This window comes from Ctenopharyngodon idella, chromosome 10 (assembly GCF_019924925.1).
Source record: "Ctenopharyngodon idella isolate HZGC_01 chromosome 10, HZGC01, whole genome shotgun sequence".
Lineage (NCBI taxonomy): Eukaryota > Metazoa > Chordata > Actinopteri > Cypriniformes > Xenocyprididae > Ctenopharyngodon > Ctenopharyngodon idella.
In genome coordinates this window covers 17,292,850-17,320,083 of record NC_067229.1, presented here as the reverse complement: position 1 = coordinate 17,320,083, position 27,234 = coordinate 17,292,850, and the positions used below count along the sequence as shown (strand labels likewise).

General features: G+C 38.0%; 1 protein-coding gene across 7 annotated transcripts in view; it reads right to left on the bottom strand.

Moving 5' to 3' along the window:
- Positions 1-375: 375 nt before the first annotated feature.
- The window catches only part of add3a (adducin 3 (gamma) a), a 103,301-nt gene continuing 76,442 nt past the window's right edge, over positions 376-27,234 (bottom strand). For 4 of the 7 annotated variants that reach the window (XM_051911509.1, XM_051911512.1, XM_051911511.1 and 1 more), the window contains 14 exons: positions 25,807-25,945; positions 23,691-23,842; positions 21,615-21,695; positions 14,219-14,368; positions 13,926-14,069; positions 13,710-13,808; positions 11,327-11,500; positions 10,055-10,306; positions 9,388-9,504; positions 8,849-8,932; positions 8,603-8,620; positions 8,173-8,296; positions 7,435-7,524; positions 376-5,427 (listed from right to left, as the gene is read on the bottom strand). In XM_051911509.1, the coding sequence (XP_051767469.1) occupies positions 5,180-5,427; positions 7,435-7,524; positions 8,173-8,296; positions 8,603-8,620; positions 8,849-8,932; positions 9,388-9,504; positions 10,055-10,306; positions 11,327-11,500; positions 13,710-13,808; positions 13,926-14,069; positions 14,219-14,368; positions 21,615-21,695; positions 23,691-23,842; positions 25,807-25,945 (1,872 nt within the window). In that variant the 3' untranslated portion in view covers positions 376-5,179. The remainder of the gene's footprint in view (positions 5,428-7,434; positions 7,525-8,172; positions 8,297-8,602; positions 8,621-8,848; positions 8,933-9,387; positions 9,505-10,054; positions 10,307-11,326; positions 11,501-13,709; positions 13,809-13,925; positions 14,070-14,218; positions 14,369-21,614; positions 21,696-23,690; positions 23,843-25,806; positions 25,946-27,234) is intronic. The other 3 variants (XM_051911514.1, XM_051911513.1, XM_051911515.1) reach the window with 3 other exon arrangements.

The following is a 27,234-nucleotide window of genomic DNA, read 5'->3' as shown; positions in this document are numbered from 1 at the left end:
ATCACAATTGTGAGAAAAAACGTCAGAATCATAAGATCAAGAGATAAAGTCATTTCTTTTCATTTTTTTTTTTTTTTTATTGTGGGGAAACAAGCTTCCATATTTAGTTCTTGGAAATGGTGCAAAATAAACACTGACCAAGTTTATACAAGGAATATTGTTTTTTGGAGAGTAGCCTAATTAAACTCACTTTTATTAGGACCTGCAATTTTAAATGTTTTTAATCATTTTGCAATCAAAAGCATCTCGCACATCTAATGATTTTCACCATCTTAAGTTTGTATTGTCATGTCATACACGTCAGTGGTTCATAATTTAAAGCATGGTTTAAAATAAGAGCACAATAAAAGAGAACAATAATAATCACACGGCCTCTTTGATTCATTTCCATTTAATCTTGATGCTTCATATACAACCAAAACATCTTCAAAACATTCATCTGCACGGGCAAAATAATCACAAGGCCGATAATATTTGGGTCACCATAGAGGCTAATCTGAACAGTTTCACTATGCATAGGTCTGACCCGTGATCAGCCCTCAGGGCAGCATTATTCTATGGCTCTATAAAGGTGCTATGAGAGTAAAATTCAATTGAGGATCATCAAATTAGATGTGCAGGGAAAATGAAAGCAAATGAGCCAAGCGAGACTACTGATCTACAATCAGCCTTTCCTGACCTCAACCTGACCACTTTGTTGGCTAAAACAGCAAAACTGACCCATAATCAGCATGTTTGCCACCAACTCTGTCGCCCACAGTTTAACTAACGCATACAGTTTCGATAAGTGTTGCATATTTCAGTTGTTCCATTCATAGGAAAAACGCAGAAAGGCACAACAGCACAAACACAATAGTGAAGCGCCTGCTTTCAAACGAACAGTCTGTTGCTTGTGCAAAAGGAATCCGATGCATATTCAGTCTCTGAGAGGTCAAAGTGAAGAATAGACTGGATTTATAATTACATGTTAATATATGGATGTTAAAAATTCAACATGTTCTTGTCTGACTGTAAAATAAAACCATTATTTTTTTTTTGCAGTAAAGAGAAAGAATTCACTGTATCCTGCAGCAGGGTTGGTCTTTGGTAGTTTTCGGTGCATATTTGTGCTAGAAGAAGCATAGAGGGACTTTTCAATTAAAAGTGCTTCATACATAAATGCCAAGGGAAAGCGAGGGCTCACTATTACATGAGAATGTGGTTGTGTACCACATACACGAGACTTTTAGGAACATGTTGTGCTGTGTCAGAGATCCCAGAACTGAAAGTGAGAAAAGCACAGTGATAATTTGGTGCATATCCTGTTTGTTTACACATCTTGTTTGCAGCGATAGGCTACAAGATGCACGAGAACCAATGGTGTTAACATCAATTTTGATGCTCCATTTTTGAAAACGCATGGATATCATATCCGAAAGCTATTGTATGTATTTAGAAGACCAGTAATTAGGGTTGTTGCAATATAACGTATTGGTGATAACAGTGATATTGCTACTGCAGTTGTTTTTTCAAATTCAGTCCTGGAGGGCCACTGTCCTGCAGAGTTTAGCTCCAACTTGCCTCAACACACCTGCCTGGAAGTTTCTAGTATGCCTAAGTAGACCATGATTAGCTGCTTCAGGTATGTTTAAATGGGGTTGGAGCTAACTATGCAGGACAGTGGCCCTCTAGGAACAAATTTGGAGACCCCTGGACTAGATGGACGTGTTTGATCACTACATTTGTGTATTTTGCAGTATCTTGTGCATGACATACCATTCTAAAAATATAGCGCTCCAGTTAAAAGTAGTTCAACCTTTTAAAAAAAAAAACGTGTCTCTAGACCTTGCTTTGTTTTGTTTTGTTTTTTTCATTTCAATGCCCTGCATCTTGTTTTTAAATGCCAAAACACATTTGGTCTGAATGATAATGGTAAACCCTCTGGTATTGTTCATTTGGGGGTTACACTTGTGTTGTTCGTGGTCAAAAGTGACTGAACACCTGAAATTTTCCTCTTTTTTTTTAATTTTCAGTATGTGTGTGTCTATGGGGGGTTGGGGGTGGGTGGAATGTATCTATTTTGCACTCTTTTACACTTTTAAGGTGTCACCTCTTCATTGCTGTGCACTTTTTTTCTGCATCGTGGATGATTTGTAGATTGTACACAAGAAATGTTCTGTATTTTTGCATATTTCCTATTCATTTCCAATGGGGGTCATTTTTGACCGCGAACAACACGATTGACAATTTGTTTTTTGTTTTTACAACCATTTAGATTTTTCGAATCAAGTTTTTTTTTTTTTTTTTTTTTTTGTCACACTGCAACTGCCATAAAAGTCATTGAGTTTCGTACCATTCTGATGAAGTAGCGATTTTTAAAATGTCAAAAAAAAAAAAATCTGGTCCAAAATGACAGAAGAACACTAGAGGGTTTTCAAACACTCCCTGCTTCAAATCGCTCATATTTTGAGTGTGATTCATTAGCCAAAAAAAAAGAAAAAAAGAAAACAAAATAAAGTTAAAGACAAATTATATTATGTCATATTTTGACAGGCCCACTGGTAATATTGACAACTTTTGATACTTTAATGGTGTATTTGGTTGCCAGTATATGCTCTCATTAAATGGAAATGAGCAGTGTGAACATCTTCAAAATTTCTCATTTCATGTCCCACAGAACAAAATCTGGGTTTTTTAACAGCATGAGGAGCAAGTAAATGATTTTTTTTTAGATAAACTAACCTTTGAAGTCAAATGTTCCCATTTAGTTAGACGTTAACATTTGCATTTCATAACTGTGAAATGGCTGCATGTGAGGAACTGAGAAATGCAATGAATGATGTAAACAAATGCGTAAATGTTAAAAATATGGAGTGAAATGTAGCATGGTTCCATCCCCCACAGACTTTGAGTGCAGTGTTTGCTTCTTAAAATAGTTTATTTGTGAATTTACACTGATTAGCAATACATCTAGAAGCAAGTCCGTTAGATAACCATTTATATACGATTTCACAGGTCACAAAGAGGCTTGGCTCAAACTCGCATGCCAAAGCAAACAGACCCTCTGAACCAGAGACTACAACAGAGAGGCATTAGTAAAACAAGGTGCAAAATGGTCAGAAGGGGTAAAAGAAAAGAAAAAAGAGCAACAAAACGTAAAAGAAAACGAGAATGTGATGCACATTCCAGTTAACGCTTGTAGGGTATGAACTGCACTTCCTGAAAGCAAAAACCACAGTGCACTATGGAAACTGAAGCAAAAAGAGCCAAAACCAAAATAAGGAAAACGGCAAGAAAATTTAAAGCAATAAAATGAGTTAATCTCCCCAGTTGTCGCTCTAAACTCACACCCGATGCAGCTTTAAATGTGTTTTAATCCACGTCTGGCCCGCGTTCAAAACCACATGCTATTTACACAGCTTAGAAGTGTCTATCTCTCTCTCTCTGTGCCCAAGCCAGTACTTCACATTGCCCACTGGGATATACATCTCTCTTTCTCAGTGGTTCCGCCTCCCCCCCTACAGGATGCATGACGACCACATTCGGGCCTAACGGAGTTCAAACTGAGGTCAAACTGCTAATCTTGAGCATAACAGATTGGTGAAACTCAGTACATTCTGTCCAGAGAGTGGTGTCTCATGGGGCAGGGCGCTTCAAAACAGGTGAAACAAGCAACCTCTGAACTCACGGCTTACATCTGGCGGAGGGAAGATGAGTAAATCAATCCAGTTTCAAACAGAAAAAAAAACAAAACAAAAAAAAAACACACTGTACAATGCCGTTTCCCAGGTAACCATAGTAACACTGATGCTTTGGAGACTTCTAAGTCTGTTGGATGGTGATGGTGATGACTGTCATAAGGTGTCATAATGAATGATGTGGTCATCCAGAGCACTATAAAAGGCCCAGAATGAACCTCCATGAGGGAGTTAAATGTCTAACGTGATGGGAATCAATCACACTAAACAGATTTGAACCCACGGTAGACCCCGTGAGAGCCATTAGGCCTGTACTTTGCTTTGGGACCGAGACATTTTTTCAAAAATACAGTTTACAAATATATATTGTTTTTTATATGTTAACAAGTTTCCCTTCTCCACCCTTTTTCAAGATGCTAAAACATGTTATGTTTTCGTATTGCGCCTCTATCGCTCTTGATCTCCTTCGACTGCAAAGTTCATCCATAGACATTTTGTTATGTATACCACATTAAAAAGTGCAGCACAAAAATATTATATATTTATATATCTTTAACATCACTCCAGTTTTCATATATTTTCGTTACATGTGTTTAGTAATCTGAGCTATTACACGACTGAGAAGTCAGGCACCGCTACATTATCAGCCATATAAATTCAGGCTAGCAAAACATGCTTCAAGACTTTGTTTTTTCGTTGTTAAAGTATAGAAACGAGTACAAAACTGAATGACTAAAACCTAAATTGTTTCAATTAAAAAAAAGCTAAATTATTTCATTAGAGATAAAGAGTGGATGTTCACGAAACCAAAATTACCAAGATTACAGTTCACTAAAACGTGATTGCTCTGCTTTTTATGCTTTTAAACCTTTTCATTTGGCAAAGAACAGTACGGAGAGGAGACTGGAGCGGCTCTACACAGGATCGTCACACGTGCTGCTCAATTTCACACCCATTTCTTCGACAATCACAGCTAAGAGAAACAAAATAAAACAAACCCTGTTAAAATAACCCCAGAACGGTTTCCAGTGTGATTCTTTAGCCTCTCCTGTGTAGTGTAACCAATTACGCCTACCGTTCACCTACAGCTGGAGAAACAAGCAGAACTGACACCATGAGAGATGATGTGGCGGATAGAAAAGGGGCTCATAAAAGGTCTGTATGATAATCTAATAAACATACAATGTGAAAAAATAATGCAGTATGGGCTCATCAATGAGATAAAATCATCAGGAAACTGTGTACAGAAACATTTTCAGTCTATCAGGTGAGAGGAGCCAGTTTCCCAGGAGTTTCCCTCACTTCTCTTCCTGTATAAAACTCATCTTATGATCACGTGAACATGGCACATATCTTAAAAACAGATGTTACTCCATCTATTCACCGACTCCCAAAATAACGTGCCATGTTTTTGTCATACATAACCTTAACAAAAACAAACTTAAAAACATACAATGACAAACAGAAAGACAGACAAAGTGGGCATGGATCCTCTCTCTCCTCTAGGCTTCCACTTTCTCTTTCTTTTTGTTCTTCTTCAGGAAGGACGGGGTTCTGAACTTTTTCTTCTTCTTGTTGGGCGATTTGGAGGGTGAGCTCTCGGGCGTCAGAACCTCTTCGATCTTCTCTCCCGAGCGCACGTTGATCTCTACGCTTTCCACGCTGGTGGTCAGCTGGCTCACGCGCTTGATGAGCTCGTCCTCGTCGCCATGGTCATCTTTACCGTTCAGCATCACGCCAGTGTGGTTCTCTGGAAGAACACACACAATCAATCAACACTTGGCAACCACAAACAGCTGTGCTAATGAATTTTATTTTATTTGCAAAAAGAATTGTTTGTGGTGGTTACTTTTTATTGTATTAATTGTATTATTAATACACTGAATATATAAATAATATATAATAACTAATATAAATTAAATTATTTAAGTTAAATTGTCACTTGGCAAATATAAACAGCCAAATGTTGAGCTAATGAATTATATATTTGCTAGAAAAATTGTTTGTGTTTATTGTATTATTAATAAATGTAATTATTAGAAAAATTATTAAATAATAACAAATGAATTAAAATTCTTTAAGTTACAATGTTGCTTAAAAAAATAAAATAAAGGAAATGGGGTGCTAATTAAATTTAGTTTATCTGCTGGAAGATTTATGTGGTGGTGGTGGTGGTGATTATTTAATTATTAATAAATTTAAATATATTAAATTAATAAGTAGAAATAATATTAATCATAATAGAATAATTACATTTAAGTTAAAATGTTGCTTGGCAACAAACAGAACAGCTGTGCTAATGAATTATTTTATTTGCCAGAAGAATCGTTCATGGTGGCGGACATTAATTTATTGCATTATTAATAAATTCTAAACTAATCATTAGAAAAATATATTAATTATAGATTTTTAAATTGTTTAATAAATAATGTTGCTTGAAAACCATAAACATATAGTTTAGAATAAATGTTTGCGATTATTTCTTATACTTCTTTATTAATATTATTTTTAAATTAGTTAAATTATACATTTATAATAAATAATCGTATTGACACCCCCACATGGTAAAACAAAAATCACTAACTCACTCATTGCTTTAAACAGAGTTAGACAGAATGACAGTTGATTACTACATATTTTATAAAAAGTTGTATGAATATTTAATAAAAAGCTTTTTGACCATCAGATTCACATCTAAATTAGTAATACCTAAGGTTACAAAAGTTAAGTGTGGCATCATTGCAAGAAGCTCTGTGGCAACACGAGTGTGACCTACACTTCAGAAAACATGTTGAAAGCGTCCTCAATTGTTTATCACTGGTTATGTAATGCGGTCATGTAAATTAGGAACCCAGCGATTTTGATGCAACTGGTTCAGAGACTAGGACAAACGCATCCTGTTTCACCACCCAAGAGACACTTTATCCTCGCTCTGTGTGAACGCATATCAGTATTTCTTTAATTTATGTAAGACTTTATCTTCAGTTTATGCAAGGGTCTCTACTTCTTGCAGATTACTTAAATGTACTCTTCTATAATAGGAAATAGGCACTGTTTGTTTTATATAAAGGCAACATCACAGAAGAGCAAGGTAACGTCCTGCAACATCCTGCCAGAATGTTTTGCAACACCCATGTTTAACATGTTGCAAATCGATTTAAAAAAAAAAAAGGACTGTTAATTTCTACAACTACGATTCAGGTGGACCAGTGTTATTTTAGTATTATTTATATACTACTATAGTATTTTCAGTTTTTATTTTAATTTCTGCAATTTTGTTAAGTGTGTTTGTCATTTTTTGTTCACTTTTTAAATATTTCTATTTAGCTTTCATTTATTTTTATACTTCATTTTATTCTTTATTTTTAAACTTCATAATTAATTCAGTTACTTTCCAAAGGCAACATTTCTAAGTTTTTTTCCCATGTAATATTTCTATTTTAATTCAGCGTCAACTATTAAAAATGACTCAAAACCAGCCATTTTCGTAGTTTTAGTTTTACTTATTACCACCACTGATGTGCACTGGAGTACGATTCACAAACAGCATGAAAGCAATCCAGACTAACCAATGAAAATGAACCCCTATTAAATTACACAATCTGCATGTTACAATATAATTAATCTCACCGCCTGTTTTCTCTTGTTACCAGCTACCCTGGTAAACATTTGCTGCTAATACTGATGTGATATTCTCACAACAACTGACAGTTGTAGTTTAGTGAGACAGACAGCTGGCTTTTTCAGGGCGTTATACCTTCTTTAGCTGGAGTGTTTTGAGGAGACTGAGTTTGGGACACTGACTGAGACAGTGTGGAAGCATCGTCTGACGTGAGCTGCTCTTCATCTGCAGGAGTGAGTTGGTTAGTAAACAGATAGACAGGCAGGGAGACACAGTTAGAGAAGTAGATAGGTTAGCATGCAAGGACATTGTCACACCTGTAAGACACTCTCAGGACAGACATCTTGGCTGTATGTATTCTTCATGTTAGTTCTGTGCAAGTTACACTGTATTGATTTCTAGCAATAAGGGGCACTGAGTTACAACATTAGCATTGACTGGGTCATATAAAAGTGACATGGGGAACAGGAAGTGAGGTGCTCTTAAAAGAAAAGAGGTGTCATGCATCTCAGCAGTCTATATTCATTTGCACCAGTTTGGAAGGTAATGTTCAAAAGTTTTGGGTTCGTAAGATTTTTTTTTTACGTTTTTGAAAGAAGTCTCTTATGTTCACCAAGGCTACATTAATTTGATAAAAAAATTCCAGTGATGCAAAGATTAATTTTCTGCATCATTACTCAAGTCTTCTTTTTATATATTTTTATATTATAAATGTCTTTACGGTCACTTTCGATCAATTTAATGCATCTTTGCTGAATAATAAGTGTTAATCTCTTTTAAAAAAAGAAACAAAAACAAAATAAAAAACTTACTGGGTTACTAACTACAACCTTTTGAATGGTAGCATAAAGAGGGCTCGTGAGCATGTTTTACCATCCAATCCGAGGTGCTGTCGTTCTACTCTCTTCTGGTAGTTGTCCAGCTCTTTCTCGCTCAGCTCGCTGAAGGGGTTTGGAGGAAGAGGGCCCGTCTGTTCCTCGTCATCGCCTGTGTATGGCTGCACGCGTGTGCGTGGGCAGAGCAGAGAACACACAATAAGATACTAGAATTGCACCTTGGTTATGAAATGAGTCATAACGACGACAAAAACAACTCAAACACACAGACCATCAGGCATGTTAATCATTGTGGATTGAAAAAAAAAAAAAAAAAAAAAAGTGTCACAAATCCTCTAATATTAAAAAACAAAAAATTAAGTAGCAACACCGCAAATCCAAAACTACAAATATAACAGTGACCTCATGCAGACATTTCAATACTGAAAATTGCGTTTGTTATCAACATAACAAACCTGGGATTTTACCTTAACTGGCGACTGTCCCTTAAAGAGAAAAACAGAGCTTCATAAGACCCTGCTTTAAATCTAAGACCTTTTCCCCAAATACTGTTGCTAATTTCACCAACACAACTGTGATGTGTCACCACTCACACTGTTCAACAGTCTCTGAGAGGATCTGGCGCCACCTAGTGATGCGAATGTCTGTGCAACCCTTGCTTGACTGTTCAGGATTCACATATGGTTTATTTAATATGCCGTTCTGACACTCACCGGCGGTCTTTCCACCACAATCCCTGCAAGCCGCTGTGATTGCGGTCCTGCTGTCATCATATCAAACCGGTTCTGTTCGCGAATCTGGAAAGATCAAAAGAAAGCGGTTTAAGACCTTGTGACATGGTGACAGTGACAGTAAGACACAGTGATGAAATGGTGAATAAGAGTCTGATTCCAGTTATTAACACTGTAAATCTTTTTTTTTTTTTTTTTTTAAATGTACATTTATAAAATTAAACTTGTGTTATATTACCTTGACATTAAAGCTAGTTAGCGCTGCTGTGTTTGTGTTTCTAATACAAGCTGAGGGACTGATGGTAAATTTGACATCTTTCTCTCTTCGGACCAACATAACCAATCTCTCAATATTTTTTTCTTCATAAAAAGTCATAGAAACAATTGCTATTGCTATTGGGGAAAACTGGAATGCAAGAATTATATCTGTTGCAGTTTTCAACCCCCACTATGGAAGTTTGCCTAACTATGACATCTTCTGCATCGAGATACACCATCTAATCGCACACTTATTAACTCACCTTATTTCTCTTTTGCAGAACTTCACTGGGGTTTGTGTTCAGAGGAACAAACTGGTTGGGATCTTCAATGCGGATTGGAGTCCCGCTGGTGTTACCACCATCATCTGACTTCATCCACTGCAGAGATTGTGTAAAAGAAAGATTTAGTACAGAATTCAAGAAATAAATTCAGACTTTGTTAGAAAGATAAAGCCCTCTGCAGTCATTCCGAATTGGTGTGAAGTCTAGTATGGACAGCTGTTTTGAAAGAGTTGCAACCCAATTTCTTTCAAGCACAAATTTTTGCCATGAAAATCTAGACTATTTAGCTCCGGCTGACATTTTGCTCTTGGTGAAAATGCAGCCAAAGATGTAATGCTAAAGCCTTGACCACTAGAGGTCAGTAGGGAACTGTGTTCATTTGGCATTAGCCTTGAAGACAGTGGGGTCCTCCAGTCAACTGACAGAAGTTATGAGGCTTCAAAAGTTTATCTGTGACGATGACAGAAATATGAGTTTCGTCTGCAGCTAGACCTTCAGGTATACCCAGGAAATAACCACATTCTTGCTCTTCCACAAAATCCACCCGAGGACTTTCTGATGAGAAAGATTTACCAGAATGCAAGGCTTTCAAAAACAGGAATGCACAAATCTCAGAGCACAATAACAGAGATTAACTGAGTCTCACTGTGGTCTTGGTGCGTCCGTTGTCCTCGCTAGCCCCGTCCGACACGTTCACCTTCATGTAGCAGTTGGGTGAATTGAGCCAGCGTGTTTTCTCCCTCTGCTGTCGCTGCTGCAGCAACTTCAGAGGGAAACGTGGAGTGTCGTCGTCATCGAACATGAACGCCGTCACTGTTGCCGGAATCTCCACGTCGCTCTTGTGTCGCGGCTTCTCCCGCACGATGGGGTGCCGGTACGTGTAGCCTGTCCTGTAACCCTGAAAGTAAATATATAACAATTATTCAAAATAAATATAATAAATGATATAAGGATGAGACCTATTCTTAAATCATTTAATTGCCTTCAATGACTCAGAGGCCTTTTATCAATGAGCCTAATGAATAATTCAACACTGAATAGGTTTATATAATGAGCCACTGCTTGAAAACTAAAGCAGAAGGTGCACGAAAAGTCAACTACAAAAGACACAGTCTTTAAGGTACATCAAGCGCATTCTGTAACCATATCCTGAAACTCTCCAGCATAAGCAGGAAAAACATATCGCTTCACTGGAAGTGGGTAATGGCGGCTGACTGAGCGACACACCATATCATTATCATCTTCCACATCACTCCATACTTCTGCCTCGGCTGAGAAAACAGACTTTCCACATGCCTGCATTCTTCCCTATTTCACACGGACAGAGAGAAAAAAAAAAAAAAAAACAGTGCAGACTGCACAGCTGGAGAAAGACATGGACAGAAAGAAGAGAAAAGAGTTGCGCAGGAGTGCTTTTCAACTCCAGTTTGTCTCTCTCTTTACGTTGGTCTCCTTTTGTCTGCCTAATAGGAGAGGAAGGGGAGCAGGGAAAGAAAAAGGCTAAAAGAAGTGATTTTCCAGTCTTTCCGCTGTAATTATTCCTCTCAAACACAGTTGGACTAGTAGTAAGTAGTCATTTAGCAGATGCTTTTGACTATTTTCACACTTGGCACTTGATCCAAAGCAGAGTTCAAATCCTGTCTCTGTATCACACTGGGAGATGACTGGCACTGAGCTCATTGTAAATGTACTTGAGCAGGGGTCTCCAAACTCGGTCCTGGAGGGTCGCTGTCCTGCAGAGTTTAGCTCCAACCCCAATTAAACACATCTGAGCCAGCTAATCAAGGTCTCACTAGGCATACAATAAACTTTCAAGCAGGTGTGTTGGAGTTGGTTGGAGCTAAACTCTGCAGGACAGTGGCCCTCCAGAACAGAGTTTGGAGACCTCTGTACTCGAGTCTCAGTCTCACAAACATACCAGGTTGTCCAGCATTCTCATGAGCGACTCAAACTCCAACTCTCCCAGCCTCCACTTGTGCTGAGATCCCATGTTGACACCGGCTTCTGCCACCCCCTGTGTACGAGGTTTAAACTTCTCCAGATCCAACACGATCAGGTTCTCCACTCCTCCAGCGCATGAAAACGCATTCACCTAGAGAGACAGAATGACGTCAGACATCTATGGCAGTTCTGGATCATTCAGCAGAAAGGAAGTGCAGTTTAACATTTAGTGTGCTTAATGGTGACGTTTCAGTGCCAAGTAAAATGTATTTGCGTAGTGCTTTTCACAAAGCACATTGTTTCAAAGAAGTGTTGCAGTAAATCATGACATTAATGTTTATATTTTGATATCTTTATAGTCACATTTAGCAGATTAGTACGGAGACCCTAAAGGGGGTCAGCACAGCTATATCAGCACAGCTGTGATTTGGCCATAGGCATGAGGCCGCAGGCTGATAGAAAGCCATCTCACATGGCTACTCGTGTGATATTGCTCATATATACAACTTTATATATAGAGCTGTATGAAAATATACAAACCCGATTCCAAAAAAGTTGGGACACTGTACAAATTGTGAATAAAAAAGGAATGCAATGATGTGGCAGTTTCAAATTTCAATATTTTATTCAGAATACAACATAGATGACATATCAAATGTTTAAACTGAGAAAATGTATCATTTTAAGGGAAAAATAAGTTGATTTTAAATTTCATGGCATCAACACATTTCAAAAAAGTTGGGACAAGGCCATGTTTACCACTGTGTGGCATCCCCTCTTCTTTTTATAACAGTCTGCAAACGTCTGGGGACTGAGGAGACAAGTTGCTCAAGTTTAGGAATAGGAATGTTGTCCCATTCTTGTCTAATACAGGCTTCTAGTTGCTCAACTGTCTTAGGTCTCCTTTGTCGCATCTTCCTCTTTATGATGCGCCAAATGTTTTCTATGGGTGAAAGATCTGGACTGCAGGCTGGCCATTTCAGTACCCGGATCCTTCTACGCAGCCATGATGTTGTAATTGATGCAGTATGTGGTCTGGCATTGTCATGTTGGAAAATGCAAGGTCTTCCCTGAAAGAGACGACGTCTGGATGGGAGCATATGTTGTTCTAGAACTTGGATATACCTTTCAGCATCGATGGTGCCTTTCCAGATGTGTAAGCTGCCCATGCCACACGCACTCATGCATCCCCATACCATCAGAGATGCAGGGTTCTGAACTGAGCGCTGATAACAACTTGGGTTGTCCTTGTCCTCTTTAGTCTGGATGACATGGCGTCCCAGTTTTCCAAAAAGAACTTCAAATTTTGATTCATCTGACCACAGAACAGTTTTCCACTTTGCCACAGTCCATTTTAAATGAGCCTTGGCCCAGAGAAAACGCCTGCGCTTCTGGATCATGTTTAGATATGGCTTCTTTTTTGACCTATAGAGTTTTAGCCGGCAACGGCGAATGGCACAGTGGATTGTGTTCACCGACAATGTTTTCTGGAAGTATTCCTGAGCCCATGTTGTGATTTCCATTACAGTAGCATTCCTGTATGTGATGCAGTGCCGTCAAAGGGCCCGAAGATCACGGGCATCCAGTATGGTTTTCTGGCCTTGACCCTTACGCACAGAGATTGTTCCAGATTCTCTGAATCTTTGGATGATATTATGCACTGTAGATGATGATAACTTCAAACTCTTTGCAATTTTTCTCTGAGAAACTCCTTTCTGATATTGCTCCACTATTTTTCACCGCAGCATTGGGGGAATTGGTGATCCTCTGCCCATCTTGACTTCTGAGAGACACTGCCACTCTGAGAGGCTCTTTTTATACCCAATCATGTTGCCAATTGACCTAATAAGTTGCAAATTGGTCCTCCAGCTGTTCCTTATATGTACATTTAACTTTTCTGGCCTCTTATTGCTACCTGTCCCAACTTCTTTGGAATGTGTAGCTCTCATGAAATCCAAAATGAGCCAATATTTGGCATGACATTTCAAAATGTCTCACTTTCAACATTTGATATGTTATCTATATTCTATTGTGAATAAAACATAAGTTTATAAGATTTGTAAATTATTGCATTCCTTTTTTATTCACAATTTGTACAGTGTCCCAACTTTTTTGGAATCGGGTTTGTAGATTACGTCTTGCGATGATATAAACAATCAAGAAGCCAATAATTGCTATATAGTATATTATACTGCTACGTGTAACATTGTGCCCTAACCAGACGTGACGCCGCGACACGCAATGAAAGGTATCTTTTCCATGTTAACCATAGTTTTTGTCCTAATCAGCCGTGACGGCGACACACGACATCACCCAAAACCATTTTAAAAATGCATTACCCAGCATCATGAGCATTTTACCTGAATTTCACAGGCAAACTGAGCGTTGTAAATGTAGTGAAAGGCCTCTTCAATGGTCTCCCCGAGAGCTACAACCCCATGATTCCTTAAAACCAACACCTGCAACACACACATATACATCTTGGGGAAAAATATCTTGCACATTTACAAACGTACTGCATTTTACACTTTCATACTCACTTTCATCATGCAACTGTCACTGGGTATTGAATTTACCTTCGCTGATGGTCCGAGGGCTTTCTGGAGCTCTATGCGCTCCTCCGGCTCATCCAGACTGCCTTGGTAGTTGTAGTAGGCAATGTCACCCAGGATCAGAGACTCTTGAGAGATGGGCAGCAGGCCGCACTTCATAGACGACACCTGACATAACAGAAGAGATTAATGCAAGTCATGGCATTTAAAATTAAGTCAAAATTTCAATACAAGCTACATATTTCTTTGAAATAAACTGTTTTGTTTGGTGATCGTGCACATGAAGCTGAAGCTGGTGTAACTGGGCGGATACTTACAGCAGCAGTGGCCGGTGTGCGTATGTGGATGATGCAGCGCACGTCGGGTCTCATGGAGTAGATGGCAGCATGAGGGCTGAAGCCGGCCGAGTCGATATGCAGGTTGGTGGAGCCCTGATCGATCACGTCACCGAGAATGTTCACCTTCACCTGGAGAATGAAAGAAATGCATAATGTGGCATATAATGTAGCACATGACCATCTAAAACACAAACAGTGGTGAGGCTAAACTAGTTTCAAAAATTTATATTAGCGCAGATACAACATCTGATTGCTCCTATCTGAGTGCTTATTAAACAAACTAGAGGTATCAATACACAGACTGTAGGTCTTTATTCCCTTTCTCTACAGTGTACTCTCTCATTTCCTATTAATACTGACATCGTCCACCTAATCAGGAAGGAACCATCCTCGCAGATAAACTGAGAACCAGTGGATGATTCGGTTTATGTTTTTAATAAGGCTCCATTTCCTGGTATCCTCAACAGAGGATGACCAAGGGGGGGGGGGGGGGGGGGGGGGGGGGGGGGGGATCCAGGAAATTTACGGGTAGGTACGATTTTTATTTTTTCAAAAGAAAGAAATTGATACTGTTATTCAGCAAGGGTGCAATTATACTGATCAAAACAGTAAAGGCATTTATAATTTTACAAAAGAAGATTTTTATATCAAATAAATGCTGTTCTTTTGAACTTTCCATTAATAATAACCATAAATGTTTCTTGAGCATCAAATCATCATCATATTAGAATGATTTCTGAAGGATTATGTGACACTGAAGATTGGAGTAATGATGCTGAAAATCCAGCTTTGATCACAGGAATAAATTACATTATAAAATACATTAAAATATAAAACAGTTCTTTTAAATTGTAATAATATTTCACATTGTTACTGTTTTTACTGTATTTTTTTATGCAACAAATGCAGCACTGGTGAGCATAAGATACTTCTTTCAAAAACACTGAAAAAACAAATCTTACCAACCCCAAACTTTTCAACGGCAGTGTATTTGTATAAATTATTTTTCAATCATTGTTTGTGTGAGTTGTTTTTGTCATGAGAAGTGAATGAAGATGCCTGTGCGAGTCTGATTCCTCTAGAGCTCTGATTAAATATTGAATTGCATCACATGCTGGTCCTGTAACAAGCCTCCCAACATGCCCTTCACATGCCAGTCGGTGCCGCACCCCATATCACTACCAGCTCAAAATAAACACACAGTACCACTGCTCTGTTAATGAGCTCTGAGTGACAACCTCATGCAGATCATATTTACATACGGCCACTAATATCACATGACTGTTTCTCATGCAGTTTTTCCTTCATTGGTTACATATTGACTATTAAACTGGGCACAGGAAGTTGGTTCTCTTCAGTATGGACATATCTGCTGTTTTATGCCAACACACTAATGCTAATGGAATGAAACAAGATCTAGCAGTTCTCTCAAGAGATGTCAGGAAACTGGCAAAATCTCTCATCTGATTTGAAGAGAGCTGTAGCTCAAAGTTGGTCTTTGTTTATTAAGTAATAAGTGGTAAGAGTACAGTAAATCCCAGAGGGATGCTTTAATCAGTGTGTATGTGTGCTTTCATTTCGGTTGTCACTTTTGCTGTAAAATAGTCCTGCAAACATTATTATATTAGTCATTACATATTGATTTTTGAGGAGTGAAAAACATTTAACAGCGCAAGTAAGAGGCATAAAAAGGAAAAAAAAAACAAGAGTTACAAATTACAATTTCCTGTTACACAAACATTTGGAATGGTTTACAGCTGTTGCTTCATAGACATGAAATCTCATGCCACATTATGTAACCGTAAACGCTTGCTTTAGAAAAACACTACTAAGCAACATTGCAGTTAGAGATTTGAACACACTCCTTTACGTGGGTCACATTTATCGTTTCGTGGGCGAAATCCAGTCATGTCAATAGAAATCTACACAATGTGGAGTTTCATTTGAGAGAGAATGATTTCCCCATGCAGATTTCGCAAAGGGTTAAAGTTGGATTTGCTGCATTGACCAACAGAAAGCTGCTTGGTTTGAAAGGGACTACATCACTACTTGATTATTAAAAAAATAGATCAAAGACCTCTTTTGCCCACAATTCACCAAAAATCTGCTAATGTGATCACACCTTTACCCTAAGTACTATTAAACTTGTAACTCATCCTGGAGAGTTTGTGCTATTGACATTAATTCTTTACACACTATTGATTGATTTTCTGTCATTATGACAATGCTTCCCTCCCATTCATGAGTTTTAATGGCAATCTGTGTTTTCACTGTTATATGATGGGGGCGCTGTTACACATCTTCTGAAATAGTACAGCATCTCCGGATCCAAAAAGAAGCGAAGAAAAAGATCATCTGTGTAAACCAGAAGCGGACAGAAGTTGTTTACACACAAGTAAGCTAACGCAATCATCAAACATTCAACGGCATATAAATCAAAACTGCCTAACGTTACTGAATGAAATGCTGAAACCCACGAAGAGATAATGGACTGTGTAAGCTTTGGGGGTGTTGATGGACTTAATCTCCATTCATTCACATCTTGATCAATTCACGTCATTATGAATCCGATCAGGATTCTTTGAATTGAAGTCTTTGACAAAACATGTTTTTCTTCGAAAATTTTTGAAGAAAAAACAAAAAACATTTTGTTTGAAACGTTTTTCTGTAATTAAACTTTCATGTGTTTCATATTGACAGTTTACATATTCATACAACAAAATATTCTGGGGGCCATGAAAGTTTTGTGAATATGATAAAAAATGCTGGCACTGGCTAGCAGCTTAAAAATGACCCCGAATAGGGTTTTTGGGTTTTTTTTGGTCAAAATGTACTTCAAATGAGAGAACAAAGCCATATCTACAGATCAGAATGTCATGAAGACTCGGCTCTTTTTAATACCCACAACATCCTAATGTCATGACAGTGTGTTTAGCATAGGCATTCTCTTCAAGAAGTATTAAAATCCATAATTTTCTTCTCTGTTAAGCACTTTGAGCACTAATGAGTGTACAAGTGAAAGAGAGTGTGAAAGTGACTGATCACATAGAGGGTTAATAAAACTGACCCAGATTGCTGGCCTCATTCCAGCGGGCACCGACCCACAGCCACGCCCACAGAAGCAGAGAACAGGAGCTCTGAATGACTGTGTCAGCAACACTGAGATCTCTCTCTCTCTCTCTCTCTCGCAGACACACACAGATAAAAAAAAAAAAAAAAAAAATCCTGTATGTTCCGGCTATGCAAAAGAGTTCGGGCTTTAACTCTCACTATCTAAAACACAGTCCACACAAACAGAAACTGGACAAACCTGTACTTGCTTTGATCCATAAATAAAAGGTCAACAGCACCTATTAAAGCACAAGAGCAAAGAAATCTGCCGCAATCCTGAAACGGCACAATGACTGAGTGTATTTTTTCATGACTGTGTAAAATGTGTTTGTCATGGCAGTGGCCGTAACTCTACCCCAAACACAATCCAGCACAGTGCAGCATTAGAAAACAGCACTAGCCAGCACAAGAGTGCAAGTCAGATGCAGATACTGCCGCTGCTCACCTCAGGCATTTTCAATTCTGTTCACTGAGTCATGAATGCCAAAGGCAGGAGGACAAATGTGCTTCACAAATTCATTCCAGCATTAAATCACCTGATTGGCAGGAATTTGTCAAAACACCATCCACCACGAGCAGCATGTCAAAACTCATTTTTACACCGGCGGGAGAGAATAATGCTCAAAAGTGAATGCTCAATTCTGTTTGTCACCAACTAACTCCAGGGTTGCAGATCTAAGGCCAGAAACAAACTTTTAGCAAGGGTGTAAATACAGATGCTAATGTATTTACGCCCTTGATATGTGCACATTTGTGCTACGGTGGTGGAAAAAGACCTTAGAACTCAGTAGAAATATTGCAGAAGGAGTGATAGTTACCTTCAAAAATTATTGTTAAGATAAATAGCTACAGACATAATGGCAGTTTGACTTGCATTAATAAGCATGAGAATCTGGAGTTCAGAATCTGATTTGACTCCAGATCCAGTCTGAACAAGTACAGACAAATTGTTTGGCCATCTGAAATGATGAATCCAGATCAGAGCTCGAGTTTAGGTGACTCTAGAAGTAGTTTTTACTAGGGCTGCAGGTGCGATATGGACAAATATCATGATTTTTTTGAACAATACAGGTATTTCCTAACACACTTGTCCATCATTTTTTGGAAGCAGGCTTTATTGCAGGGGGAACACAAAAGCATTGAATATTTTGTAAGCATTGTAATATATTTTTTTCTTTCTATCTCATATTTTTTACATGTCTCTTAAGGGGCTCTGTAAGTAAATCTTTAAATTCTGTAAATTTAGTTATATTACCATAATTTGTTATTAAAAATGCTAAAAAAAAAAAAAAACTAAAAAAAAAAAACACTAAAAATAAAGATGTACAACAACTGACATCAAATGTTTTATTTAATTTGTTTTATTACAACAGAGCCAGAGGTACATATCAGCTCAGTTAGGAGGGCCTTTGAATATTACCGTGCTACCCATGCCACCCATCTAGACACGCCCCTGCTTTATTTACGATATTTGCGGGATTATCCTGCCCTGAATTCACCGTCCCTGTTTCTGTGATATCTTCCTTGTCGTAACCATAGACTGTAAAAAAAAAAAAAAAAAGATGGAAGACGCACCTTCACTCTCTTCCATTGTAGAAAAGTAAGCTGCAAATGTCCCAATATTCCGCTGACATCTTGCGCTAATTACGCAGAAGCCAGAGTATGCATAGTAGTGAGAGTGAAGTGGAGCTGTGGTATCAAGGATTGCCTCACGGCCTTAGATTACATGAAGAGGGCGGGGTTTATGACCTAAACTGCATCCAGCTACCTGTGAGCGATAGAAACGTTTTGGCTTCACTTTTCAGTGCGGCACACTTGGTCGTAACGGTAAACCCACTCTGTTCTGTTCTCCTGCTAGATTTGGGCATGTTGCATTGAGATTGCACACTGAGGGGGCTGGCGGAAAAAAAAAAAAAATTGTGCTTTCTGCAGTTTAGAAATAGGGCATGCTCACATTGTGATTATTACAATTTTGATTAAATCACACAGCCCTAGTTTTTACCCACCATCCATTACTCCAGTCATTCTCAATCCTGGTCTTGTATTACATTATCAAATCTGAATCCTGGCTGTGTCCTAAAAGCCAAAAGGATACTACAAAGGATACAACACCCTGTGTGTGCTGCACGTCCACAGCTCGATTTTTCTAAACACACATACTGTGTACGCTCAGCTTGCACATGCGTCTTGAATTCTTTTGCACTAATTAGTTGGTTAACAAGGTGGCACCACTGTCCTAGACTGTTGTTTCAATTTACAGTTGAAAATAAACAGAAGAGATGAAAAACAAACTACTGGAGACACAACAACAATAGATGCACATAGGGCTGGGCGATATGGCCAAAAAAAAAAAAAAAAAAGATTTTTGCTCCTAAGTGAAAGTTGTTGAAACCAGACTGTTAACTGTTGTTTTAAACTACTCTTTATTGTGAGAACATGACAAACGCTTCAAGTTTTGAATTCTTTACACTTGTCCAGTCATTTTTTTTCTTAACAAAATAAATATCTTAATAGAAAAATTAATTTCTTAGCTTCTGCATGTGCTAACGGGTGATACTGTTTCAAGTCACGAAACAGGTTTGTGTTGCCTGACTTTGATGGCACGTATCTTTGGCACAGTTTGCAGTGCAGGCTGCAATATTAATACTACATGTTTTGTCTCTTAGAAATACACATTTGACAGTGAGTTGACCGTATTAGTGGCTTGATTTGGGATGCGGATGTAAATTTATGTTCATTACCATCTGTAAAACCTGTAAAACCTCATTTTCTATGGTAAAATGTAAATATTCTGACTGTTTGAGTTTTAAAATTCATTGGTCTTCCATAGTAGCATACATTTAGATCATGATAACCAGAGTTAAAAAAACACACATATAGCACCTCAGTACCATGGTAAAATGTATGGTTTCTGTGGTATTTATATGAAAAACATCAGCCTGAATGCATTTAGTGTAAATGCTATACAAATGCTATAGCTTAATCACAAAAAATACTGTATTGTATATAATATAATATAAAATATAATAAAATTCAATCTGAATATCCCACATTTCTGCCACAATCCCATGGAGCAGTTAGTGTTACTACAGTAAATCCAGGGTAGGCTAAATGATGGCAATTTGTAGATTGAAAAGCCTTCTGACTGTATTGCAGCGCACAGTGTTTCTCCTGTTTGTCAGCGCTGTTTCATCTGTCTTTAAACTAGTTTAAATCACTGAGATATTTGTGTTCATTGAATTCAAGCGCTCCTCACTGGATCTAACAGCGCTGTTTACTGGTCGCATGGCCGAGACTGTTCAGCGAGTAAACACATCTGCTATAGTAAGCTCGCGCCACGCTGCCATTTGAACTTTGAGAAAAGCGGATAACTGATCTGTGTGGCGTGATTCAAACAAGCAGCGCTGTTTTATTCCGCTTTTGGTGCATAAACATTATATCGAACAATTATCAAACTTTTGTTAACGTTTTATCGAAGAAAATGATATAGCGATATTTACTGTTATCGTTTTATCGCCCAGCTTATACTCTAGTGTGTCGAGTGCACACTATCAGGGTATACTTAAAAAAGCTGTGCGTTCACTTCAAAACTTGAGTATACTTAGGGAAATATCCAAATTAAAATGTTTAGTGCTGGGGTTTTCCAGGACCAGGAAAGACAACACCACAATACGATTAAAAAAATAAGCATGAACAACTACAACCACTAAAAGCCTCTGACTGACATGAACACACAGGCAAGTACGAATCCAAAACCCACTCTGAGATTTCAAAGAAATAACCGGCCGATTAAGCACATCAAACATTGGCAACGATCAGAGAGATCAGTCAAGGTCTGCCAACATGTTCCCTCTATGCAAGGCATATTTCACACACACAAAAAAAACCCCACATTATTTCAACTTTTATTAAGCTCTGGGCAATATTAATGTCTTAATAATTTAAACAGGATGTCACACCACTAAGAAAACAAATGCCAAAGCAGCACAAAATATAACCTATTTTATAAGCTATTTGATCAAAATGAAGCATTAAGAAATCATTTCTCATTTAATCAACATAATATGTAACTGATAAATGAATTCCGAAGGTAAGAACGACAAAAGCCTAAATCAAATCTATTTTCAGTCTTACTGGAATGCGAGTTTGAGCTGAAGTCACTGCTCAAAGTGACCCCGGCAGCCCTGTGGGCGTGATGCTCAAGCCGTTCCCAGAACTGCTATCAGGCTCTGCTGTGATAATGCGAGACAGACAGTTTGTTTACCAGATTGGACGCAGAGGCCTCAGCGAAGGACAGCCCTCTGGGGATGATGAGGATGTGATCCTGCTCCTTACTGACACGAACCTACAAGTTTTAAAAAACACAAATAAGCAGCTGTGTTTTTCTTCTCCTGATCAACACAGCTCAAGATTTCTTAATCCGTTCCAACAGGCATTTAGATATTCCAAAATTTGGATATTTCTCTTTTTAGTACATCAGCATGAGCAGAGATGCCGTACCTACGCTTTTATTAGGGCTGGGACAATACATTGATGCATCGCGAATCGAGAAATGATACTGGATTGATTCTGATATTTTCCGTATCGGGGCCCTAGACTAACTTTTTTTTTTTTTTACTAGGAGCACTACAGCCCCTTACTGAAAATTTTAGGAGCGCAAGCAGAAAATTTAGGGGCACACCTTTATTCATATTTTCCCCCATTTTGACTGTATTACTGACAAATGCCTTTGTAATAAATAGACTTCACTTAATTACAATGTGCAGTTTTATTTGAAGTTTGCAAGGCTCCAGATTAACATTTGAGGGCAGCATTGTCATTTATAATGTCTAAAATAATTCATAATGTCAAAAGCAAAACAATTGAATATATATATATATATATATATATAAATATAAATAAATGAGTGGAAATGACAGCCACCTACTGAGTACAATGGTAATTTAATGTCTTTTTTATTTTTAAATAAGTGTGAGTTTTTCTACATGTTGAAAATTTTAGTTTTATAAATGGGGGTAATGGGGATAATCTATGAAGGATGAACAAATAATGTTTTGGTCATCACATTAAAAACATTTAAATATGATAATATTAGAGTTTTGAAGTGCTGGAAAAAGATGTGTGAAGTACTTGAAAGCATTTTACTATTTCTGCCACAATTCCATGGTTACAGTTAGTGTTACTACATTAAATCCATGACGAATGTTGTTAATTTGTGAACTGAAAGCCCTCTATAACTTGTTCATTCATGGCACAAAGTTTCTCCTGGTTTCAACGTCAGCTCTGTTTGATCTTATTTCTATGGTTAATAATGGAGAACTCTGCGCCGAATTTGAATGCTTCTCACTAGATCTCGCAGCGATGTTATTAATTCTGTGGAGAATTCAAATGCTTTCTTTACTGGATCTCCCAGTGCTGTGTAGTAACAATGTCGCGTTATCAAGATCGGCTCGTGAGTAGCTTGCGCTGCACTGACATTGGTCTGAACTAATACACGGTCCTTGAAGCACAAATGAGTAGCGTAGTTTCGTTCCCCTTCATTACGTTTGCCGTTTAATGTTGGGCAATGTTATGGTGGTCGCGCAAGCTAACAAATTTGATCGCACCGGCATGAAAAATGGTCACAAATTGCGCAGTCTGGAGCCCTGTGTATGTATAGCGATTCTCTCTCAAATCAATTCTGAGCTTAGTTTTCAACAGCAGATGGTACTGTGTGCTTTAGAAACAGATGTACTCTGCTTCCTTCCAATTCCTTACAACATACCACTTGAACCTTCTATAAAATAATCATTGATGAAGTTTGAAAAGGTTAAAGCGAATTACAAGGGTGTTTGCAGTGGGCTGTTTACATTAATCTCATGTCACAAAAGCATTATAAGATGCAAATACATTGTCAGACTCAGCTGAAGGCACGAGCGGTCTTCTTCGTGAGCATTTGAGTATGCGTTTAAAAAAATAGGCTAGAGCGCCATCTGCTGTTAAAAACTAAGCTCACAATATGATGACAAACATCATCTTTCTCCATTGACGGCCATTCAAATGTAGCCATGTATAATTCAATAATAATATAATAGTATAATATGACATTATTGGGGATAAAACGAATGGAAAAGCAGATATCTTTCTCCAAGGATTACAGACCTACTTGGCTCAATGAATTAAACTAAGAGTGTCTGATTAGTGGAACTATGTTTATTGCCTGCAGGAATGGATTGCGAAACACTGGATAACACTATGTACATCATTCACTTTCATTTCCTTGTTCTAAAATACTGACATAAAATCAACTATAATATTTAATCTTTGGTACCAATATTAATGATAGAAAGCTATGCCTTACTGTAATATAACAGCTTGTGAAGTGGGCCCAGCTGAACAGGTCCACTATTCTGTAGAGGCTGGCCAGTTTGCAGCGGGTCTGTTTCTCTCCCTTCACCATGGTACTGGACTCCAAGCTGAACATGTCGTTTATTGGGGTCACCATGGCCAAACCTGAAAACAACAATCGGGAACAATTCAAGAACAGTTTAAAAACACAGCACTTCTTTCTCATTTGTTTGTGTTAACAGGTTGTAATCATTTAATAAGATGGACTTTAATTAAAGATTTATATATATAAAAAAAAAAAAAAAAAAAAAAAAAAAAAAATTATCAAGATGTTTATTAGGTATCAATGAGTGAGGCCACCTGAGCATACAACTTAAAAGCATACAACATTTCAGAACTGCTCTCATGGGAATATGGACAACAAATTGGTATGTAAATCGATACCCTGATACTTATCAAACTCAGACTATAAATAAAGCCAATGGTGTGTCCTGATTAACTGATAACACCTCAGAAGCGTCCATGAAACACCGATATGCCTGAAATCTAATAAAGTTGTTTTAGTTAAACTGAATTTATACAGCTAAAAACACTCCTGAAATCAATTTAACGTAGCTTATTTAGAACCTTTAGGGATTGTCAAAGAAGAACAAGGAAATCCAATAATACTTATAAAAATAAATAAAACTCAATTCAGCCATACAGTAAACATGATTAGCTCTTCACATCTACAATAAATCACATATTTTTTTTAGAACTACAGTTAAAGCACAGTATATATTACAGAACTCCACTTGGCTATACGGTGCAGAACTCATCCTTGAGCTCCAGATGGCTAAACGATCCGGAACTCACTTCAGACCTTCAGTTATTACAAGTTTGGGGAACTCATCCTTGAACTTCAGTCGACTATGGATTCCAGAACTGTTTCTTGAGCTTCACTTGGCTGAACTTTCCAGAATTCATCCTTAAACTCCAGTTTTCACTAAACATTCTAGAACTTAACCTTGAAATACTTTCTAGACCTCCACTGGCTAACATTCCAGAACTCATCTTTGAACTCCAGATGGCTAAATATTCCCATGCTACGTTTCCCAAAACCATCGAGAGCTAATTTGATCATAGAGAAGATTGGTGGCAATGGTCTCCACAATCAACTTTGGCTCACAATGCTTTTGGGAAACACAGCCCAGATCTCATCTAGAGCTCCAGTTGAAAACACATTTCAGAATTCATCTTTGAACTCTAGATGGCTAAATGTTCCAGAACTCTTTTCAGAACTCCACGACTAAACATTCTGGAACACATTTCAAACCTCCAGTTGACTGAATATTCCAGAACTCATTATAGAACTCCAGCAGGATAAATCTGGAGCTCAGTGTACAGTGTAAGATTGAGAATTGCTTTCAAAATCCCCATTGAATAGATTTCAAATGTAGGTAGTCATATTTTATTATGTTAATGATTCAGAAACCACAACCGTGACACATTTTAAATGACATGTTTTTGCAACGCAGTTTACATAAATGGTCTGGGCAAAATGGGAAGGGAGCTTTGCATTTTGAACGGTCTACATAGTATATTAAACTCTTATTTCTAAATATCTGATCTAGTTATCCATGATATATTCTAGAAAATACTCTAGACCTACAGACACCTATGAGGTTTAGGCTCTGACTCTGAATGTACAGTAAGTATTGAAAGGGGTTCACTGAAGTTCCACTGATTAGTTCCGCATAGCAGAGCACAGACAGAAAACAGACACATGTGTGCAGGGCTGGATGGGGTGATAAGGAAGGAAGAAGTAAGATAAAAGAATGCAGTTGAGTTGGCTGGTTGTATTTCCTCCCTCAATGTTTGCTGGGAACAGCTATTATTTAACCTGTATGTTAAAAACCCATCTTTTCTCTTGTGCTTTTAGCCTTTTGTAATTGCATTTGTGTATTTTTTTTTTATGTACAGCACTAAGGTCAACCAAGGTTGTTTTTGAATGTGCTTTATAAATAAATTGGGATTGAACTGTATATCTCTGAACAGGTGGAGGAGTGGGGCAGTCTGTGACACAGGAGGACTGAAAGACTGTTTCAATCTTTTGCTGAGGAGATGAGCCACACCATTCCGATACTCACTGAGGGGGGATGTGGAGAAGCCGGCTACGGAGCTGGCCATGAAGAAGTCTGCGATCTGCCGCAGAGCGAGCAGTCCTGCTGGGTTATTCCCCTTGTTCATCTGTTCCTGGATCATTCCCTCTAGCTCATCCCTAAATGCCTAAAAGAGAAAGAAAGCATGAGATTAGAGATGTCTCACACACAGTAATGAGAGATGAACACACAGCTGTAATCCTCTCACACTCCTGCATGTTTAAACCATCACGTACAGATTTTTCCACTTGTATCTCGGCAACTAGTTAAGTATATTAACCTAGAGGCCTACTCCACTCACGCTGAAGAGCTAGAGGTGACCAAACAGAAGGATATCTGATGTTCTCTACAGACAAAAAGAAGACAGTGAAGGATAAAAGTAGAATCACACTGTCTTTGTTTATATCCAAAATTCCTTTCAAGTCCACTGGAACCTTGTAGCCTTGAAAATGTATTTATGTTTAAGGAAGGAAATCATCCATAAATCCTTTTTAAAACCAGTGATAAAGCTGTTCTGTATGATGTGCTGTCATTCTGCACACCCGCTCGGAGTCTCAGGCTGAATGATCAAACAGTTCAGGCTAAAGAATGAATCACAGTATAAACAGACTCTGACAGAGTGCTTACATGCAGGTAATAACAGGAGATTCACTGACACAATGCTTCAGTCATGATGACTGTTCTTTCTTACTGTACAACTGTACAAAGACTTGTCTTATTACCGGGGTGAGTATGTGTCTGGATGTGAGCTGATGCATGTAAAACTTTCTTCAGCACAGTATGCGAGATTGTCACACTGATATGTTCTAAGCAGAATGCATGCAAACACTATGCAAAAACATATGCATAAACCAGAATAAGAAAGGTAAACAAGTCTTGGCATGCATGCTCTGTTCACTGATAGCCTGATGTATTTTGCACACAAAATGGCGAGCAAAAAAGCAGCAGTTTTAATCTGACCAACTGGGTTTATGTGTTTAAAGTTGTGTTTATATAGTACCGGACTGCAATAAGCATCAATCAATCACTCGATTTTCCAATGGTTATTGACATCAAATCACATGTCCAATTGGGTGTTTCTAGAAAAAAAAAAAAAAGCAAAATTGACAGTGTGTATGTGCAAGACTACAGGAAAACAGCAGTCCGAAATGGAGTCCATTTCAAATCTACAGTTTCCAAGGACTTTAACTCCACAGGGAAGTGAGCATGGTGTTTGTATATCCATGTGCGGACCGTCCCTGCCAAACTCTCACCTAGTTTATGTATGTGGTTTGTCCATCAGCGCAGTTTACTGGGGCTTGATTACCTAATCTAAACTACACACTAATCAAATTAAATTAGCCTTTAAGTTTGTTTGGTTTTGAATGAGAGCCTAATTCTTCAAACATACACTGAGAAGACAAAGGGAAAGTAAGA